Source organism: Prosopis cineraria, unplaced genomic scaffold (genome assembly GCF_029017545.1).
Source record: "Prosopis cineraria cultivar Desert tree isolate PC_DT_omini unplaced genomic scaffold, ASM2901754v1 PC4, whole genome shotgun sequence".
Lineage (NCBI taxonomy): Eukaryota > Viridiplantae > Streptophyta > Magnoliopsida > Fabales > Fabaceae > Prosopis > Prosopis cineraria.
Genome location: NW_026555335.1, coordinates 37,103,528 through 37,125,321, shown reverse-complemented (window position 1 = coordinate 37,125,321; position 21,794 = coordinate 37,103,528). Strand labels below are relative to the sequence as shown.

Below are 21,794 nucleotides of genomic sequence, written 5' to 3'. Positions count from 1 at the left end.
CATATCCCTTTTTATAATGCCTCCTTTGAAATTTTAGGATATTTTATATCTTTCCACAAATGCCCCAATTTAATGATTTTTCCCCAACCCCTAATAAATGACTCTACCATCATTTAGGCAGATTTTGGAAAGAAGAAAAACATTTAGACATAAACAACTTTGATCTCCATGATTTTAGCAATTGGACTATACTCCATTGAAGAACAAAGGGAGTACACAATTTGTATAGCGCAGCTGTGATGCATGATTTGAACCCATAAATGAGACTGATTTAACGTAAAATGTAGCATTCCAGATAGTTTTCATGTCAAGAACAAATGGATATAAACTCAAACTGATGTGCTCACTTTGAATGTCGCAAATATCCTAAACATTGTATTACCTTGTATTATTTCAACAGCCAATCCACAATAATGGGTTTTCCATTTCCATCTAAGGGGCGGTCATCCAAAAGGATAGCAAATAATAGGATTACAATATGGGATTGTACTTTCCTTGACACCACCAATGACACAACAATCATATAGTTACCAAATGAGTACAAATCATTATTGAGATCCTGTATAATTTCTACCATTTATAGTACAAAGTCATGCAGCATCATATACCTGAAAGGTTGAGGGGAATTTCTACCATTTATAGTACAAGGTCATGCAGCATCATACACCTGAAAGGTTGGGGGAAAAGCTTATTCTATTACAATAATAATCCATAATGCCTCATCCGTTATCGCAAAGATTGCCTCCAACTTAGATCTCCAGAAGAAAGTGACAAGAAAGCGTTGACAGCAGGAAGTTGCAGCTCACAAAACCAATTTGTTTATATATAGCCATACTTCAAAGTTCAAACTTGTTATAATGTGATCAGCTGGGCAAAAAAGGAATTGAATTCCTAACCCATTAATATACTAGTGTTGTTCTTTCCTGTCAAAAATAAGAAAGCAAACCCAGCTTAGAATGCCTTTCATTCAAACTCTAAAGGGGATTATATGCTTCAGGAAGACTAGCAGATAGGGTCAACCATCTTGAGATTAGAGTATGAAGTCTTCTCCCATCAGGGATTTTCTGGACTATGACATCAATCAAACATGGGCAATTTAATTAACCAAAGAGGCATATAGCCATACATAAATTGATGTTACAGATATTTCATAAAATAAATTGATAAACTGATGCAATACCGCTGTCACGTTCATGGACATCCCTTCTTTCCAGTCTGATAGATGATATTTGATGGGAACATGTAAACTTACCTCACAAAATCTTGCCAGGAAGATAAATTTTCCGTCTCTGGTTATTTTAAGTATGCTATTAATTTTGTCATACTACATTCTCATCAACAACTGGAATCAGATTCACCCCCCGGGGGGGAGGGAATCCAAAAAGCCAAGGTTTACAGAGCAGCTAAACTAGGTTACGTGTGAATTATATCAAACATATAATCCTACACAAAAAGAAAAGGCATAAAACATAAAATGTCAACAGCGACATTCCCAGAATCTTAAATATCAAAAAAGTGTTGCAATTTACTCCAACTCAAAAAAGCAGTCACTTTATAAATTGACAATTCATCAGCAAGTCTTGGTTTTATAGGGTCAAAATGCTACCAATTCCCAAAAACAGGGGTATTTACAGGCATATTCAAAAAATAGGATCATAGGATACTTTGCATAGTCACTTGATGTTGGCATAGATCAATAAGAATTTCCATTTCTTTTAAAAAGACGTATTAGAGAAATTCAGCAAGAAAAGATGCATAGGTCTGTAAATTCTTGCAGTGGCCACCTTCCTAATTTATTTTCTGAAAATTACAAATAAATTTGTGTTTTTATTCACAAGAAAATACACATGCACACAAAGGGAAGCATAATAACTCATTAAGGTACAAATAGTTTGCAGAAAAAAAAGAAAAAAAGGATTTAACATGTCAGGGATAAGGCAAACCTTGGTGAAGACAAACAAGGGGAAGCGGTTTGAAAGCCAGCAAATACATTTGAGTAAGACTTTGTCAGATAGGAGAAATTGGCAACAGGAGGCAGAGCAGGTACCATTTCACCTTTCTTCAAAACTTCATGCAAGTTGAGTCTCTGCAAGGTCAAAACAGCCCTGGACTCTTTCCAAATAAAGGCCAGGACGCCATTGTGAAATACAAAGAGGGAACCAGGCTTTGATCCTGGGTATCTAAACCCATAACCAGTTGCAATACCCTCTCCCACAAAAGCATGATCAATATTTACAGGACAGGAATCCACATCAGCATCCCAAGGAAAGGGTTCAGATGAAGGCTCATTGGTATTCACTATAAACATTGCTGAGCCATTGGGATGCAAGACATAGTGAGTGCCTTCCAATATTTTGGTTGCAATGAGAAGCTGTTGCCCCTCACATTCCTCATAAGAAAGCAGCAGGAGGAAAAGAGCCTTTCCAGGCTTGTCTTTGCTAGGCTTTCCTGGAGGCCAACCAAAAGTCCCTCCCCAGAGACCTGCATATTCTTCGTCAGCTGTGGGAACTGGCATGCGCAGTTTATAAAGAGCAAATCGGCTGTCATGCATATTTGGCCATGCTCGATAAGAAGATAACTTTACAGTTGAGGCATGTAACGTTAGTTTAATTCTGTCACTCGATCTGAGAAATTCATCAAGTCGTGCATGCTTACTCTCACTGCTTGAAGTAACCTTCTCAGACATTGCATTACAGCCATTATTTGAGCTAGATTTCCCAAGGATATGTTTAAGGCTATGCCAGAAAGATCCACCAAAACTTTTTCTCTTGTTGGATTGTGTGATATTAATCACCTCGTCTGAAGGTCTACCAAAAGCCCATGAACGAATACTAGTTTGGACTTCATCCAGCCCTGATTGCATAGCACCAACTGCCTCTCTGGAGCTTGCTTTCCAATCAATCTGACTACTATTAGTATTAAGCTTGTACATTTGAATAAGGAGACTTCTTCTTTCCGACAAGAGCAACAAATCTTTCTGAAATTTGCCCTTGTCCACGCTAAACCTAGGAAATAAGGGTCCAAGTGCCATATCAGGAACCTTTTGTCGAACTTGACTAGTAATAATCTCAAGTAACTTTCTTCTATCACTAAAACATAATTTGCCAAAGGGAACAACCGACTCATCATTTCCTGTCCTATGTGACCTAGATAGTCCACCGTTTGAACTGCAAATATTTCCTGATAGCTCCACATCTGAGTGGTGTACGATGCTGTCACTCTGCAACAAAGTATCATCATATTTCTGTTGTGTGGGCTCAACTTCAAGCAATAGCACATTGCAAGCTCTTTCTACTTGTTTGACTAAACCAGGATAAATAAAGTTAATTCCGTTCTCCCTTCCATGCAGAAAAAATGTGGTTAAACCGTCAGAATCACCAATAATTTCAAAGACCGGCGCCCAGAGAATCGGACCATCCTCCATGCCCAATGGACCAAGCTCCTGAGGTATAACCCGGCACCCAATAACAGAAACAAAACCAGGAATGACATAGACTACATTACCAAGCTCAGGATTCTGATGAACCCACATACCAACTAATGGTTGAACGCTAATAAGAAAACGGCAAAGTGCCTTATAAGAGGAAACACCTTTTCGCCACTCAACTATGTCTTTATGGGGTAATATGTCAACCATGTCACATTGAGTGAGCCAGACCTTTTCAGAACCCGCAAGAGAGTATAGAGTCCGGCAGCACAGACTGAGATTACACACATCTCTTGGCGAGAGGAACAGTGCGATGATGGCGAATAAATCATCAGGAAGATTTTGAAACAAGCATGAATCAAAAGGTTTAGGTAACATAATGATCAAACCAAACTCAAAATTTACACTGATCAAACATCAAATGCACCCATGGCCGGACGCAAACAACTGTAATTGATCAAAGAATTAACACGAACAGAGATCCGAACTAACAACAAATCGAAACCCTGTGCAAACCTCTAGCAAAGAATCAGTAACGGAAACAACTAGTGGAGAATAAAGTGGGCGAACCCAGATTTTGTAAAAATCGAAATGAATCGGTTTGAATTGCCTCCTATGTACTGGAATTCCGGTGTTTTGGGACTGAAGGGAGAAAGGGAATTCAGAATCGAGAAGAAAGCAAGAAGAATTAGGGATGGGGGAGAGAACCTAGAGGACACGACAAAGGTGAGGACTGAGGGCCCGGATCGTCTAAAGTGACAGAGACGACGCCTTGCTTGGCCAAAACGCGCCGTTTCATCTGTTGGAGGCTTCACAAATCTCTCTGTACCTCTCTCTCTCATGGACGATCAGCATAGGAAAGGCGAGTGGTGGGAAGTGGCGGAGAGGGAATTGCTTCTGCATGAACCGGGGGAGCCAACCAACATTGAAATCAGCTTAAAGCAGAAGCCAAAGCCCCCAAATTCCAACCCTTCGACCCCACCATTCGTTACTCGGTCACTCCCCATTACGTTCATATTTCCACGACGACTTACCAAAGACCGAAGACTCGTATTTCCAAAGTCAGTGTCATCATGTCATGTTATTCACGAATTTTCGTGTGATTTATTAATTAATATTTAAGGACATGACATGCTTCAAGTGCTTTGAAACAAAGGTCGTAAACATGTTTCTTAAGTCGATAATTAAAGTTGGTCCCAGAAAAAGTCGATAATAAAAAATAAGGGAGAAAGCGTAGTTTTTGTCAATTAAGATTTTACATTTTAAAAAAAATACAAATTAAAATGTTTTAAAATTAAAAATAAATAATAAAAATTTTAATTTTAAAGAATAGAGATACATTATAAAGTTTAAATTTAATTTAAAAATTAAAAATAATTTATTTTTTAAGGGTAAAACAAAAATTGGCCTGAATGGGCTGCCTGAAATGAAGACAATTTTTTTTTAAGGCATGTTAATTTTGAGCTTTAAAGCTAGATTCATCTAAATTATGCTATTTTTTTTTTCAACTTTCAATTCTTATAAAAACTAGTAGAGCTGCACAAAGGATTGGACGACACTGAATTTCGGCCTAACTTGAAAGTTTGGTTTTTTTTATGAAAAGAACTAGGTTGGGCAACTTATAGTCTGGTCTTATCGAGTAATAATTTAAAAATTAACAAGACTGGACTTGATCTATAGAATTGAGAAATTGGTCTTGTTAATCTAGTACTCACTTAGCAATTTTTTCCTTTTTTCTCTATGAGAAGCAATAATCCATTTCAACCCAATAAACTCAATTAAAATAATAAAAAACACTTATAATCATAATAAATCCATAATAATTTCCAACAACAAAAAAAAAATATTTCAGTTACAGTCCAAATGATTTAAATTTATAATTTTAATAAAAACAACACTCAACAAACTTCAACGACACTACGTTATAACAACAATTTAAAAACAAACTTAACAAATCTTTATGCAATCATCTCCTTAGCATTAATTATACTTGAAGCATTTGTCAAAAATAAATTAATTATAATTATATTAAATAAATTAATAGGACTGGACTGAACTAAGTAGTCTAGATGTCTAATCTCTTATCCAATCCAACCCAAAAAAATAATTTTGTCTTTTCAACTTTTTTAGTTTTAAAGGACTAGTACTTATATGGATTGAACAGGATAAGACCATCTTAAGTTAAATTAAGTTGGACCGGACTTGAGGAATTTTTCACAACCCTAAAAACTAGTTTAAATAGGTAGCCTACAAAGTCACTTTCTTATTTGCAGTTCTAGAATTTGCTTGAACGCCTTAAGTTAAATATATAATTAAAATTAAAAAAATAAGTTACAAATTTATTAAATCAAAGTTGCAAAAGTGGGAGCAAAATTTGTAGATTCCTAGAGCTATAGACTAATGACTCTGTTATTTTTTAATTTTAAACATTAATATATGTGTTTTCTCTTGAAATTTGAGAAATAAATTTCAAATTTATTAGTTGAAACTTACAAAGTTGGAGTCAAACTTGCAAATAATCAAAGTTGAACTTCTAATCATTGCATTTTACAGATAATTTAATTTAATGATACACAAGATGATAGATTTGAAGAAGCAATCGAACATAAGTAGAAATATAAACATAAAATCAAACCTATTGAATCCTCATACAATTAGTCCTATATCAATTCTTAGGAATAGAGATAGAACATAAAAGTGTACTTGAATTCATCGCATTAAAAAATGTGAACGAGTGTGTTTTCTGGACTTGTTATTGGAGGAAATTTCTAAATGATTTCAAGAAAGGGAATTGGAGAACAATCTGACTAATTAGCCAAACCAATAATCAAGACCTTTATTTATAGACTTAAAACTTGTGATATTTACAATTTGGCCTTTTAACAAATTATAAATATCACTCTAGTCTCTACACATCAATTCCATAACAAATATACCTCTAAACTTTAAAACTTTAATCTAAATAGATCACTTTATTTAGACTTAATTAAATGATAATCTCATATTTTTAATATTTACATATGGGGCTTCATATGTTGGATTTTATTTCCAACATGGGAAGCTTCAATTTCATGATGTATGCTGTGGATATCCGCGACTATCATGTCCATCATAATCTTCTTTCTTTGTTTAGTTGTATGTCGGCTTGCGTTTTGGGCTAAGAAAGGCACAGAAGGAGAGATGTTGCCAACCGTTTTTACATCTCTGTTTTTAATGTTGCCAACTATTCTGACAATTAAACAGTATTAAGTGGTCCGAAATTATGACTTCAATTATCATGAACGGTATATTCATTCTCTTACCATGAAGGACCTTTTTGCTGCAAAATGGGAATTGAAAAGGGAGTAGGCATGAAAAATCTCCCTCCCATGGACATGGGAAGTTCTCTCCCCCCCCCCCCAACCCCCAAAAGAAAGTCACTTTACCATCTACCAAACACCAAAAAAAAAAAAAAAACTTTACCTCACATTTCTCCATTCCTCAAATCCATTTTTGATGTACCAAATGCAGCCTAATTAAGATCAAGCTTCTCTGATGGGATGGGAAATTCATCTGTTTATACCGGGAGTCCCCTAGCTCAGATACTCAAATCAATCCTAGATCATCTGGAGAGTAATCTGAGGGGCCAGTTTCGCATGCAATGGTTGTAAGTTAGTTATCTTCAAGTAATTTGCTCAAAAAAAGTTATCTTCAAGTACTTTTCCTCAAATTTTGGTATCTTCTATGCATTCAACATATCCATATATAAGTGTGCATCAACTAAATAAGTACCCAATAACGTTATGGATTACCTCGCAAGAAGCATTTTTCAGTAAGGATAAGTATCGTGTGTTTGAGATGACAATGTGTTGGTGTTAAGTTTCATCACCTCCATTACAGCTGGGAAGATAAAATCATGAAAGCCTCAACAAAGAAAGACCTTTGCTTTCTGGATGATTGCTTTCTGTGGCGACACATCTAACTTTGCTTTTGTCTGCCCCATTTGTCGAGTCTGATCTCTAATCAATAATTTAAGCACGCATTGCCATAATTTGCACATGATCATGCCATGGCTAAGTTTGTGTTTTCTATCAACATTTATCTTGGCCATGAAGAAGCTAATACTTTGGGTTGACTTTGAAATTTGACATGAGTAGCCAATGCAAACCTTGAACTGAACATTTATAACTGAAATATATTTACAGGATTGTTAGCATATGGATGGGATACGTACCTGATATGTTGCACCATATGAAACGTATGCAAGAAGAGAGAAAATGCACACAAAGAGGAAGAGAGAAAACAAGATAGCAGTCAGGATACTTGGATGATGTAGAGAGTACGTTCTTATACTCTGGTGTCACATGCTTGCACCCATTGTGAGTTTCCAAATGGTGATGCACACGGTGTTTTTTTTTTTTTTTTTTGGCCAGTATCTAGAGCTTCACTTTAACTAATCCAGATTTAACCCGAGTCGCACACTTAGCTATGGTGAGTGAGTCTCCCAGTGGAAATTTTGTGCATATACAAGGCTCGAACTCAAAATCTTGCTTAAACAAAAACGAGTCACTTATTACTTGGATCTTACATAATATAACTACTGTTCCCACACTTGTTCAAATAGGTGGGGAAAATTGCGCACATGACCCCATGCGTATCATATCAATTGTAAAGCCCTGTGGGCCTATAGTAGGTCTAATTTACCAAGAGTGAATAGCCCAACAAGAATGATACAAGAGTTGAAATGTATTGGAATCCAAAAGGAAGCCTTTACCTGCAAAGATTAAAAACTTGAGCGAAAGAGAACTCAATCAAGGAACATTTCATTACCTTTTTTTTTTCGAGGCTAATTTGGGTGTCCCATGCTTTTAGATGAATACAAATTATTAAATGCCAAGAGATGTCATCTGTGTGGAGAGAGTACACTTGCAAAAAAGAACCTCATTAGCCGTATGAAATGGAGAGGGCTAAAAAAGAACGAAGAGAAATGGTTTTCCTCAAGTCCTGTGACTGATAAAGAAAATATATTTTGGCATGTTCCAACCTGCTTCACCTTTTTCGGTGTATCATGGAGCCACAAATGTCCCACCCTTGTAATGCTCGTTGTATTGAAATGGCCCAACCTCTTAATTCTTTTATTATTTGTTTCCTTTGATCATTAAATATTACATAAAACTAACGATATACATTTTGATATTGTACAGTGACAAAATGGTGTAATTTTTCATTTTTTTACATAAATCAAAACTATACAATTTTAGGATATTTTTCTTTAAAAAATCATAAGAAAATACATAATTGTATTGTTTCATCATCCTAATATATTTTATATCAAATTTTATAATAAAAATAAAAAATAATTAAAAAGTTGGAACATTATAATAAACATTAAATAGTGGGGTATTATAGGTCCCAAGCCCATATACGTGTGTTTGATTTCAATTTGCCAAAAGTTAAATTTTAGTAAAAGTTCATTTGACAAAAGTCAGTTGTTGTAATAAAATTTATGTTTAGAATATATTTTTAAAAGTTTATTTCATAAACTGAAAGTTGTTTAGATTATATATAATAAAATGTACTTTTGAATGTATAATTATAAAAAAACATTAATTTATAATTTTTATTATACAAATATAATATATTATAAATATTTAAAAATGTGATAAAATTTTAAATAACATAAAATTTAATATGTTAAGTAATAAAAATTAAAAAAATATAAAGTTTGATATATTGAAAAAATATATACAACAAATAGTTTGGACATTATATATATATATAATGAAATGTATAATTATTCACTACAATATATTATTATTTTAAATGTTAAAATATCCAAATACATATGAATGCAAGCTTTAATATTGTCAATTTCTCATATTATTTAATTAAAAAATACATATGGAGGACTCTGAATTTCAAAAAAATCAAAAGGCTAAACACAAATAAGGAAAAAAAAAAGGGGATTTGTCATCCCGTGTGGTGTGTTTTTCTGAGGGGTGACATAAATAATAGGATAGTCAAATCTCATTTACAAAGTTAGTTTGAAAAGTTAAGTTGATTAAATATTGATTGAAGAGCATTCTCAGAGTACTTTTAAATTTATTTTTATTTCATTTTTCTTTTCAAATAATTTTTTACTTTTGAAAAGTTAAATTGACAAAATATGAATTGAATAACATTGTCAGAATACTTTCAAAATCGACTTTCCAAAAGTCAAAATCAATTATCCAAACACATTCTATATTGTTTATTGCTTCCAACTAATCTTTGTTAAATTTAACTTTTACAGTTTTAGATAAACAAAAAATCAACAAAAGTTGTTCTAGTTTATGAGAATTTGATTTATAGTTGATAAGATTGTAAGTTCAAATTTTATTATCGATATAAAAATATAAGTGATAGGTGATATGTAAGTATTCTTATAAATATTTTTTGAGGCCAGATGCATATTTTAAACTTAGTTACTCTTGTTTCCAACTCACCAAACCTTTAAATGCAAAACTTGTGTAGTGCCTCCTACTAGAGAAATAGGGAAGCTTCTTCCATTAGCCAGAATACATGAAATGCCACATATCTTCGTGTGGCTATCGGCTTGATCTTGTCTTGATCGCTGGCTAGTGAAATGCATTTGATATTGGCTCATCCAATCCTCCCATCGTTAACACTGCAATTTCATACTCATTTCTTAATCGCATGCTTCAACTGGAGTCCTGTGAAATCTCTCCCGCGCTTGCTTTGGACATCGAACATCGTGCCTCAATCGTTCACCAACAAATACAATGCCAAATAGATTGTCACCAAGAGACATGGGGCATGGAAAATGAGATGCTCCATGCGTCGGTTGTCACAGAGCAAGATAAACATTTTATTCTAATTTTTTTAATTTATTTTATTTTTTAATATTTTCATTAAATGATGATGATGACGACAACGACAGCAACTGTTTTGAATAGTCTAGACTAGTTATGTACTCTATTAATCTCTATTATAAAGTACCCTTTAAAAAGTTTCTTTGATTTTTATTAAGAGGGTTATTTATTATCATCTTTTGATTTTATCCTTGTTATATATTCAATTTCCTAGGTCAGCATGAATATCTCTCTTCCTATTTCCAATAAAAATAAAATTAAAAATTTATTTTATTCTAATATATTTAATGAATTAACTATTATTTCTTAATTCTAAAAAACATTAAAAATATCTTGTAATAAAGATTGATAGGAATATATTTTTTTTCTTTTGCATACATGGAGGCAATCCCTAGTTTTTGCCTCTTTGAAAATATCATAATAATCAATTTTAAAAGTATAAGATTTATTGTAAGTAGTATTATTTATAAATTATAAATACTATAGTATAGAACTCTGATTTTTATGATTTAGAAATTAGAATGGATGGAAGGAGCGAGATTTATTAGTTAGATAGATTCCAAAACTCGCATGGGTTCTTTTTAGTTGGTGTGTCTACTGTGAAGTAGTGCAGGTCCATTCTAAGCAACAGTGTACTTGGTTTGGTAGAACTTGGCAAGAGTACAACTTAGATCCTTTTACTTACAAATTGAGAAATGAAGGGTGGGCACGTGGGTAAGTCGGCCAACATGAAACCGAGGATTTGCCAAATCTAAATGACCATGTGCGCAAGACGGTGTGTGCCCATAAAACAACTTTGATCCGTCCATAAACAAATCTCAAGGGATTAAATTAAAATCACTCATCATTTTGTTATGCTTTAATATTAAATTATATTTAATCAAAGCTTAACTTTTTGGGATTGGGTAACAGTATATCTAAAAGGCCTTTCTCAACTAAAATGCACCAACATGAAATCTTTTCTTGATTGGGTAACAATATTGAATCCTTCTTTAAACATGATTGTAAAGACATATCTAAATAATAAAAAAAGATTTTTTTTAATATGCCTATTTAACTAGATTAAATTTAAGCATTGTCAGGCTTACTTAAGGATAACTCTTTCACAGATGTTTTGTATATTTATACTGATTCGAGCATGAAATCTCATGTCCTTTTCATTAAGATTAACATTTGTTAATTAAAAAAAATATTTTAAAAACTGAAAAGTCATACAAGTAACTATTTAAACCACCAAGAGGTGCCATTTTCATATTGCACGAAAGGGGTCTTAATCCCAACTGCTCTTGCTAGAAGATGACAATCCCCAACTGCTCGTTCATGAGCTTTTGATGGGATTCTTCAATAGAAGGCATAATCTGCCATCTGGACACAACACATCATCCCCCTCATTCTTTTCTTCAAGACCCCGTCTCTGAACCTATCACAGATTTTAACTTATAAAAATACATTAAAGGACTAAACTGTGGATTGTTTTATATACTTTATATCTTAATTTTTTGATTTAGACTAATTCAATTAGGATATAACTTCAAGAATTTGATCGTTGCTGTTTATTATAAATCAGGGCTTGAACTTAAGGCCTTTATTTTAATTGGATCATTTTTCCAATTAGTTGATCTAAGCAGTCAGTGTCAACGGTAAGCAGCACACTAAAATGATTGGCCAACAGTTTAGCCAAAGCAACACTGTGAGACATTTTCAAAATTTTTTTTAAAGGAGAATGATAGAAAAGTTTTAAAAGGATTAATTAATTCAACTTAGATCTCAAATGCCAAACTTTATAATTCGGCTCTTAATTTTATAATTTTATTGTCATAAATGTGCAACTTATTTTTTAAATTTTAACATGATTGAAAAATATTTATTTTTTCCTATTAAAACTTGAAACACAAGTTGTAAATTCATTACAATAAAGTTACAAAATTGAGAGTCGAACTTGCAAATTCCTAAAGTGAAACCTAAATTGAATTAATTGTAGAGATAATAATTTGGGCCAAGCTCAATAGATTAGCTCAAACCTACCCAAAAAAAGTTAGAACCAAGGTTTGGCTATACGAGTTTTTTAATATGGTATGATATTTTAAGCCTGATCTAAATAATTCTGACTTGAATTGAGCCCAACCTGAATAAACTTGACTTTTAGAATTCACAACTCCATATATATATTTGGTAATTTTAATTAAGTCTAACGAGCTCTCCCGAACCTGGCTAAAATAAGTTAGGGTCAGGTTTAGCTATATGAGTTTTTTTAAGAGAGTAAAATACTTTAAGTCTGATTCAAATTGAGCCTAATTTAAATAAGAGCGTCCTGTTTGAATTATCAACTCTAATTTATTAGTCCTTTTGAAATTTATTTGTTATTCTCCTTTTTTTCAGTTAAGAATTTAAAAGAACGTTTAACCGTGCGATGCCGATGGAGTTCAGGTCTTATCAGGGAAAATGGTTTCAGTATAAGCAGGCCAGGCCCAAAAAATCTGGAGAGAACCTTTAATTAATATCTATGATAGGAACGCTTTATTTTATTATCATTATTTTTTTCCCCACTTTCACAGACGGTGGGCTTTGCTTTCCTTTATTTATTTATTTATTTTTTTGTGTATAAAAAAAGTGGTGCTTATTTATCTGACACAATTCCAAAATGATGGTGCCACAATTTTCTGATCTTTTCTAATTTTTGAGAGGGAAAAAAAGTGTGTGGAAAAGAGGGCAGCGAAAGAAAAAAAAAGAAAAAGAAAAAGGGCATTTTATTTAAATTATTTATAGCTGACAAAGTATTATTCTCCCACTGGCTTCGCGGACTACAATTTCGACCGCATTCTCACAAGTCACAATAAAATTGCCTTTTCCATGTTATTCCCAGACAACTGTTCTTTTGCAAAAGTGATCTCTGTTTTTATTTTTATTTTATCAATCATAGTTTATTAATAAAATTTAAATATTAATAAGGTCCGGCATCTTATTTATGGTCTCTGGGTACATCTGGTTCAATGGTTTTGATTGACTTGATATTACTGGATTAAATTATGTTGAATTGAATCAAGTCCTTGAAAAAAAGAAGAAAGAAAGAAAGATAGAAAGAAGGCAAGACTAGACAATGAGAATATGACTAGGCTGGTCTCGTTTGCATAAATCTTAGGGAGAATGAGAATAAAATTCTCAAATCTCAATTTGCACAATTGCAATTTGTAAGTAGAATTTTGGTAATAAAATGATAATTATATTTAAAACTTAAATATCTTACATATAATTAGAATTTCTGGATTTATACTTATTTAAATTGATTTTTTTAAAAAAATATAATTGCCATTAATTTATTTTTTAAAATTTAATTGTCAGGTGGCTTTATTTTTATGTGGATAGAAGATGTATAATATCTCCAGAAGCAACTTTTTGAATCTTGAAACTTATCATAATTCTTGTTGCATTTGAGATATAATTCGTCTAAACTTATTTATCATAAAAAAATTAAGTAATTAAAAAACGTAAACTCCAAATTTTGGCTTGTTTTGATTTCATTGGTGAGGTCGAAAGTCAAAACCATACTAATCTTTGATTGGAATAAGTATATCAACTTTGCATGTCATTCTTAATTCAATCTAAGGTAACTGTCCAAATATAATTTATTTTCATCCACACGATTTGAATTTCAACCTTTTTTAAAGTTAATTAAATTCTTTCCGCTCAAACTGCAACTACTAAAAATATATTAATTATTTTATATCCTAACTTTGTGGTTAAGATATCAGAAAAATTACATAAAAATCTCACTTAATACAATTAATTACTCTTAAGTTCTTTGACAACAGAATTTAGGAAAATGATAATATAATGTGTTCTTGAAAGTAATTAATTATATTGAGTGATACTGTAGAGTAATTCTGACTAAGATAAATTGTATGAGGTGTAAATATTATGGAATTTTAAATTTGACTTGTTGAATGGGGCGTGGAATTGCAATTAGCACGTTAGTAGGAATATCTGCACCATGTGAAGATGAGAGCAAAGAAGACGGACAAATAACCAACAGATCCATGTGAAATTATTATTATTAAAATAAAAATTAAGAGGGAGGATTATTTATAATTAATAATTAGTAAAATTAACTTGACTGTTGGTTTGATATATCATCCTCACTGAATATTAATTTTTAATAGTAGCTTCATGCGAAAAATCCCTTGTTGATTTCAATGGCCAGAAATTGATAAGATACCAGCATAATGATGCAGATATATTAAACATGATGATGTGAATACATTAAGCTAAAAATATACAAAATAAATAAGTAAAGTATTAGAAAGTAGGGGTGTTCATAAGATAGGATAAAACTGGAACACCTATGTCTCGTATCCCTTTTTAAAAAAAGATTAAGACTTAGTTTTTGTCTTGTGCTCCATTTCATTAAAAATCGAGATGAGATCGGGACATTAGGTTATCTTGATAAATCGAATAATATGGGAGAAAAAAATTAAATAATAAGATTCATTAAAATTTTAAATCACATAATTTATTAAGTTTAAAATCAAAACAATATGAGTACATAAATTATAATAATTTAAAATTAATTATTAAATTATATTAATCAAAACTATAATTGTATAATATTATGATAGCAAATTACAAGTGATTTTCAAGCTATAAAAGTAATAACAACAAAAAAATCAAGTACAATATCAAGTTCTTGTTCTTCTCTAGTTGAGATATACTAAGCTAATTACTCTTTCAAAAATAAAGCAAGAAATATAATATAAATAAAAATTATTAAATAGATAAATATATGAATAAATTGTATTAATATAATTAGTATATTATAAAAAAATATTACTATATATGGCTTATTTATGCAGTTAAAATTATCAATATAAAAAATTTAAATTTAAATAAGAATTACAAGTATTAAAATTATAATTGATATAATTAATATGAATATAAATTATATTAAATAATTAATATATTTAATTTATATTTTTAAAATAAAAATAATATATATATATAGTATTTGAGATGAGATGGGATGTCTTGAGGGTAATCTCATATTGTATTCTGTTCTATAACTCTTTCTTGTTATATTCTACAAAGTTTTGTTTTAATTATTTTTAGATCAAAATAGAATCAAGCCAATCAAATAGGTATAAGTTGAACATTTCTGTTAAAAAGAAAGGAAGTGGGTGAACAAGTAAGGTCCAAGTGATGGTTAAAATATTGTTCTTTTTTATATTATATATTAAATTAAAAATATTAACCGATAGTTATTAATTAATTCTAATAAAAAACACATTAGGATTAATTACCTCGTAGCTCAAATATAAGCTAGTAGTATTATATAAAAATGTTAAAAATATTACTATAGATTAAATTAAGCCTTCTGATTTTAATATGGATAATCTAGATCAAAGATGAGCATCCTTTTTATTTTTATGGTAAGATTGAGTACATAACTATAAAATTAGATTCCCCCCAACACAATCATATATATAATATATATAGAAATTTATTCTCTCCTTTTAATTTTATTGCTTATCTTTTGTCTACCTTAATGTCGTGAAATAGTTGAGAGGATAGGGTTCATGAGTGTCACATGTTTGGTTTCCTTACCAAGCAGACAAACAGAATTCCCAAGTTTTCTGGTCACATGGGTATGCCGACTATAATAACTATGTGTGACCATCCTCATTGTTTTATTATATAGATTGACAATGTTGGTACAATTATACAACTAATTAGTATAATTTAGAATCCGATCCACTCTTAAAAAAGAAGGGGGAATGATATTAATTCTTAAAAGATTATATTAATACTCTGTTTATTTTCAAACATGAGCAAATTTTAATCAACTTATACAGTTTAAAAAATTAATTAATTATAATAATTATAATTGAACTTCAGAAGAAGCTTATCTCATGAAAATAAATTTGATTTTATTATGGATAATGTGGGAAAAAATGTAATCAATGCTTTTTAAAAATTTTGTAGTCTTCCTTTATAGATAAAACAATGAAATATATTATAATAAAAAAGAGAGAAATGACACTTAGGTCATTGTCAAATTTTAAAAAAATAAGTTGTAAATATTAATTAACACAACCGCAAGCAAAAATTTCAACTTTGAATATATTATAATAAAAAATAGAGGAAATGACACTTAGGTCATTGTCAAATTTAAAAAAAAATTAAGTTGTAAATATTAATTAACACAACCGCAAGCAAAATTTCAACTTTGACTTGAGAGTTGCGTCTGTGAACATTGGGCTTTAAAAAGAAACATGAGCATAAATTGAAAATATAAATGAAAATATTGAGATATATATGTGGTCATATATGAAAAAATAAATATAAAAAAATATATGTGTGTGTGTTGTGGTGTGTGGGCGCCTATTATAGAAAAAGATAATGAAAAATTATTTGAGATTATCTGACCTGTTTAGAGAAGGCCCGTGGGAAGTATTGATGAGGAAATAGAATGAATAGCCTTGAGCCAAGCACAGAGAGGTACAAGAAAATTAAAGAAACATTCATGAAAGTTATTGAACTAGATCTTTTAGTTAATAATATTTTTAAATGTTTGGTTACATCATCTAATCCATGTAATCAATCACAACTAATAAGATAAGGCTTGTTGTTATTATTTTTTATTTGTTGATCTAAGAGTTATATTTTAATAGTAGATATTTTATTTATATTGAAACTTTTAAATTTATAATTGTTGGATTGGATAATTTTAATCTAATTTTCATAACTGTCTTAATTTAATATTTTAAAAATCACCCATCATCATCCTAACTAGCACTAGGCAAATGAGTTATGGGCTAGCCTGCGCGAGTGACATTTTTGCGAGTTGGGTTGGGCAGCTGGCCAGATAAACGGGTTGGGAAACCCAACCCAACTCTTTTCTAGTGGATTGGTTAGTCCGCTGGTTGGCCCGCAAAAATTTACTAGAATTTTTTTTTTAACAATTTAAAATTTACATAATATATATATATATATATTTCATATTTTAAGGCAAATTAACAATTAAAAACGTGTAAACAAATAAAATAAACTTGCTAAAAAACTTGGTAAATAAATAAAATAAATATAGAATTTAAAATCAAACAAATTTATTTTGCCAGATTTTTACTATTAATCATTTTCTCACCTAAATGTGTTATTTTTCTTATTGAGAAAAAAATTTGAATATAAACCCATATTATTTTTCTCAATAAATTATATTATAATTTCAATCAATAGAGCTCATGAGATTAACAAATATATATATTCAAAATATTTCTATAAAAACTAATAAATATTATTTATAAATTATAATAAAAATTTTATTTTGTAAGTTGTAAAAATGATTTATACTATATTTTAAATGTAAACAATATATTTAAAAGTTATAAATTATATATTTAAAAATATTATCATTATTATATATTTATATAAAAATATAATGTAATTAAAAATAAAAAAATTATTTTCAAAAAATGTTAACTCGTGGGTCAATTCATTTTAATCTATTAATATTGTAGATTGGTCTAGCCCAACGAATTTTTAAAAAAATAAATCAATTTATTTAATTTAATTTATTAAATTTTGCAAGTTTAATGGGATAATCAGTGAGTTCAATCTATTTTTTCGGCTCTAATCCTGACAATGAACAAACAAAACTAGAAAAAGGTTCGTTTCGTGGGGAAAATCAAGAATAACAAAATGTGCAACTTTTGTGCGGCGGCAAAAGCAAAGCAAAGCCAATGCTTTTTTCCGATGTGCTTTTTAGGGCGGTTATTATTAAATGGGTCCCCCCGTCCCATGCCACCAAATCCCGTTGTACTGTAGTGCGCACTGCAGCCACTTTCTTCTCTTTTATTTTTTTATTTTTTAAAATAATAATATTAAATACTTGAAAGTTATTCTATTTTTTATTTTTTAAAATAATATTTTATTTTTTATTTTTAAAATATTTTTTTAAACACATTATTAAATATATATTTTTATTCTTTTATTTTGAACAATAAAAATTATTTTTAAAATAAGTTTGTCAAAAGTCATTATTTTTTTCCCTCTTTGTTATGAATTTTTTTTAAAGAGTGAAATTTTAATTAAGAAATAAAAATGTAACTTAATTATTAATGGAGCCCAAAAAATATGAAATTTTAATTCAATTTAAGAGAATTAAAGTAGACATAATTTTAACAGTAAAAGGATTAAAGTATCATTTATTTGTTATTTTATTTGACATGCAAAATTATTAGTATTTAATTTTTTTACTTCTCTTATTAATAATTTATCAATATAAGTTATAAATTATATGATTTGATTTATCAATAATCATGCATGATTTGAACATTAGTTGTTCAATACAAGTAGGAACATCGGTTATTAATTTATTAAATTTACTTATTAATTTATTAACATCAGTTATAAATTTACTAACACATTTTGTAATTATAATTGGATTAGTAAAATTAATAAGTAAAATTAAAAAAATTAAAAATTGATATTGCTATTTGTCTAACAAACTGATGTAATTTATAACTCATATTGCTAAAATTAACAAGTGAAGTGAGAATAATAATTAATGATTTTACATCTCGAACAAAATTAACAAGTGAATAGATTTTAATTTTTTTATCATTCAAATTATTTTCACTTTGATCTTCTGAATTGAATTGAAATTTTAAATGTTTAGGATCCATTAATAATTAAATGGCATTGATTTTTAATTAAAATTCTTCTATTTTTTTTAAAATTTTATTCTCCTTTTAGCCACCTCAAATTCAAACATTTATATAATACTCTAATACTATTTTATTTTCATAATAATAGTGAACCTCGCCGACAATAAAAAAATTTTCATTAAAGACACTGAAGACAAAGGATAGATCGTTTTTAACTAAGTTATGTATATACAAGGATTGATATTAAGGATAGATCGTTTTTTAAACTAATTTATTGTATATATAAGGATTGATATTAAAACCCTTAAAACTCCAATCACTTGCGTAAGTGATGAAAATCCTTACCACTTATATCAACTTGAGTTGGTTACTCTAATGCTCTTTTTATTTTTGATTGCTCATAAGTACTCTTTTATTGGAGATAATCATGTTGAGGTAACAGCTACACACTAAATATAAAAACATTTTTAATAGATATTTAAAATCTTGATTTTTCATATTGTGAGGGGTTAACCGTTCCTGCTAAAACCCAACATTTGCTAGTAATACTTTTTTTTTACCATAAGAAATTTATAGTCAAGTTTAAACTATTCCTAAATTTCATCAAAGTGAGAAGAATAGCACACTCATGTGATAAAAATGGTGAAAATTAATAAAGTTATTAACTTTTTTTTCCTCATATAGATGTCCTTTTATTTTAAAAAAATCTTATAAATTTTATTTAAAATATAGTCAGGCATTAAATGTAAATAAAATATTGGTTCGTCACATTATGAGGGGCTAGTTGTAACCCCCCTCTAAATAACGACTAGGATTAATTAAAATTATTCAAAATTTATGCAACTCTAAAACTAACACCAAATTAAGACCCAATTAGGATCTTGTCCTGAGAAAATCCATTTACAATATCAGACTAAAATAGTGCATCACAGAAGAGCTGGCTTCTTTGCAATGAATAAATCTACTATCGACAAAGCCTATTGGACATACTAAAGGATAACTCCACAGACTAATAAAAGCATATTAGAGGAGTATCACAATTTTAGTGATCTATAACAGACATAAAAAGAACACTTGGCCAGAAATCACATGTGTAAGAGTATAAATAAATGAACCATATATTTAGGTCAAAAAAAGTCTCACCATCATGCACAGAAAGAACGAGCTATAACTCTCACTTGAAAAATGTTAGAATGAGGAGAGTAAAATATGAAATTTAAGTAACCAGAGAATAATTTTAATTTAAATAAAGCATACCAAGATATAATATAATTTATTAGGAGGGATGCATGCTACCAAAGATACCATATATGAAAAAATAATTTAAATCATGGTTCTCAATTTTTAACAGTGAGCAATACCTTCAAAAAGGAGTTTCTAGGCTTTATCCTTTCATGATTCAATGTATAATCAAATTGTATGATTTTACATCAATTTTCATCCTGTTTCACAACACCCTTCTTCCATAACCCATAGGTTATAACTTAAGTGTCTCCATGACAATCCTTTTCATATAGTCATTGGTTTGGGGTTCTTTGCATTCTAGAGGAGAGTCAGAAATTGTATCCACCTTCTATAGTTTAGAGCCATTGTGATTTAGTAAATACTCTTACCTATTTCTCTTTTCACTTTCAAAGCGAAGACAATAGATAGGAATGATTGTCTTATATGCTAGCTATCCCCTTACCCTTCTTGGCCATAAGAATGTGTATTTTAGGAACTAGCATTTACCCACGTGGTAATGAAATGATCATCAATAAACATCAACTCACAATAGTCACATCCCAATTCCATAATAATAATAATATAATAATAATAATAATAATAATAATAATAATAATATACCATCACTATAATCAAAATTTATCATTAATAACAAAAGGACAAAATCCATCATCAATTATATAATAGGGGATAAGACACTTCCTAATACACACACATCACAAATACTGGGTATGATGTATAAAATCAATTAAAAATATAATTCTCATATTCAATACCAATAGGGCAAAATAAGCTACTTTTTAGTTAGTCTTGAATCCAACAACTTAATACATTAATTTATATTTCTTAAAATATTCTAAAATGCCAAAACAATAGTTTTCTTTAGGTATTGTTTTCCAAACTTTTAAAATCATTTTTTAATCCAATATTCCAACATTAACATCAATATATATGTGTATATATGTATGTATATGTATGTACATGTATAAAATTCAAAAACCATTTTCGTTAAACCCCTATTCATACCATTATTGAAAACTCATATGAACTCATTATTAGTAGTTTTATACAGAAAAAGAGGTATTATAATCAATAATATCAATGGAAACTCACGCATGTTAAAAATATCTATTGCATGTACATGTTACAACAAGAATTAAAACTCAATCATCTCAACCTTTCAAGTTAGAAGAGCAATAAAGCCAGCCAAAACCACCTCACATGATCAAACAACCCACACTTTGATCCATAGGAACCAGCTACTCAAAAACTACAATGAAGCCTATAAGGCTTAGAACACAATCAGACAAAAGTACACATCATCACAACTAATAATAGTCTTCTAAGTATCTCAACTAGCAATTTTTATCTTGTCAACACAAATGATTAATTCTCACACCAATTTCCATGTTATAAATTAATTTCATTAATTATTTCCAAATATGTCCTTTTAGAATAGAAATCTTGAGTTCAAAACAATAATCATATCACTTTTAAATTCAATGAAATGTTAAACACATAATGTTTATTACCTAAAGTTTTTGGTTGAATAAATTCTTTGATAAAACTATCATCCAATTAGCCAAAGCCAAACAATATTTTCTTTAGGTATTGTTTTCCAAACTTTTAAAATCA

At 29.8% G+C, this 21,794-nt stretch overlaps 1 protein-coding gene across 1 annotated transcript; it reads right to left on the bottom strand.

The window, feature by feature from the left end:
• Positions 1-353: 353 nt before the first annotated feature.
• LOC129309312 (F-box protein At5g39450) lies at positions 354-4,355 on the bottom strand. Its single transcript, XM_054950843.1, has 2 exons — positions 1,944-4,355; positions 354-923 (listed from the first exon to the last, which is right to left on the bottom strand). The coding sequence occupies exons 1-2, from the start codon at positions 3,803-3,805 to the stop codon at positions 908-910; spliced, it is 1,878 nt and encodes a 625-aa protein (XP_054806818.1). The 5' UTR covers positions 3,806-4,355; the 3' UTR covers positions 354-907.
• Positions 4,356-21,794: the final 17,439 nt, after the last annotated feature.

Coding starts and splice junctions, on each gene's coding strand:
- LOC129309312 (XM_054950843.1), bottom strand. CDS start 3,805: ATGTTACCTAAACCTTTTGATTCATGCTTGTTTCAAAATCTTCCTGAT.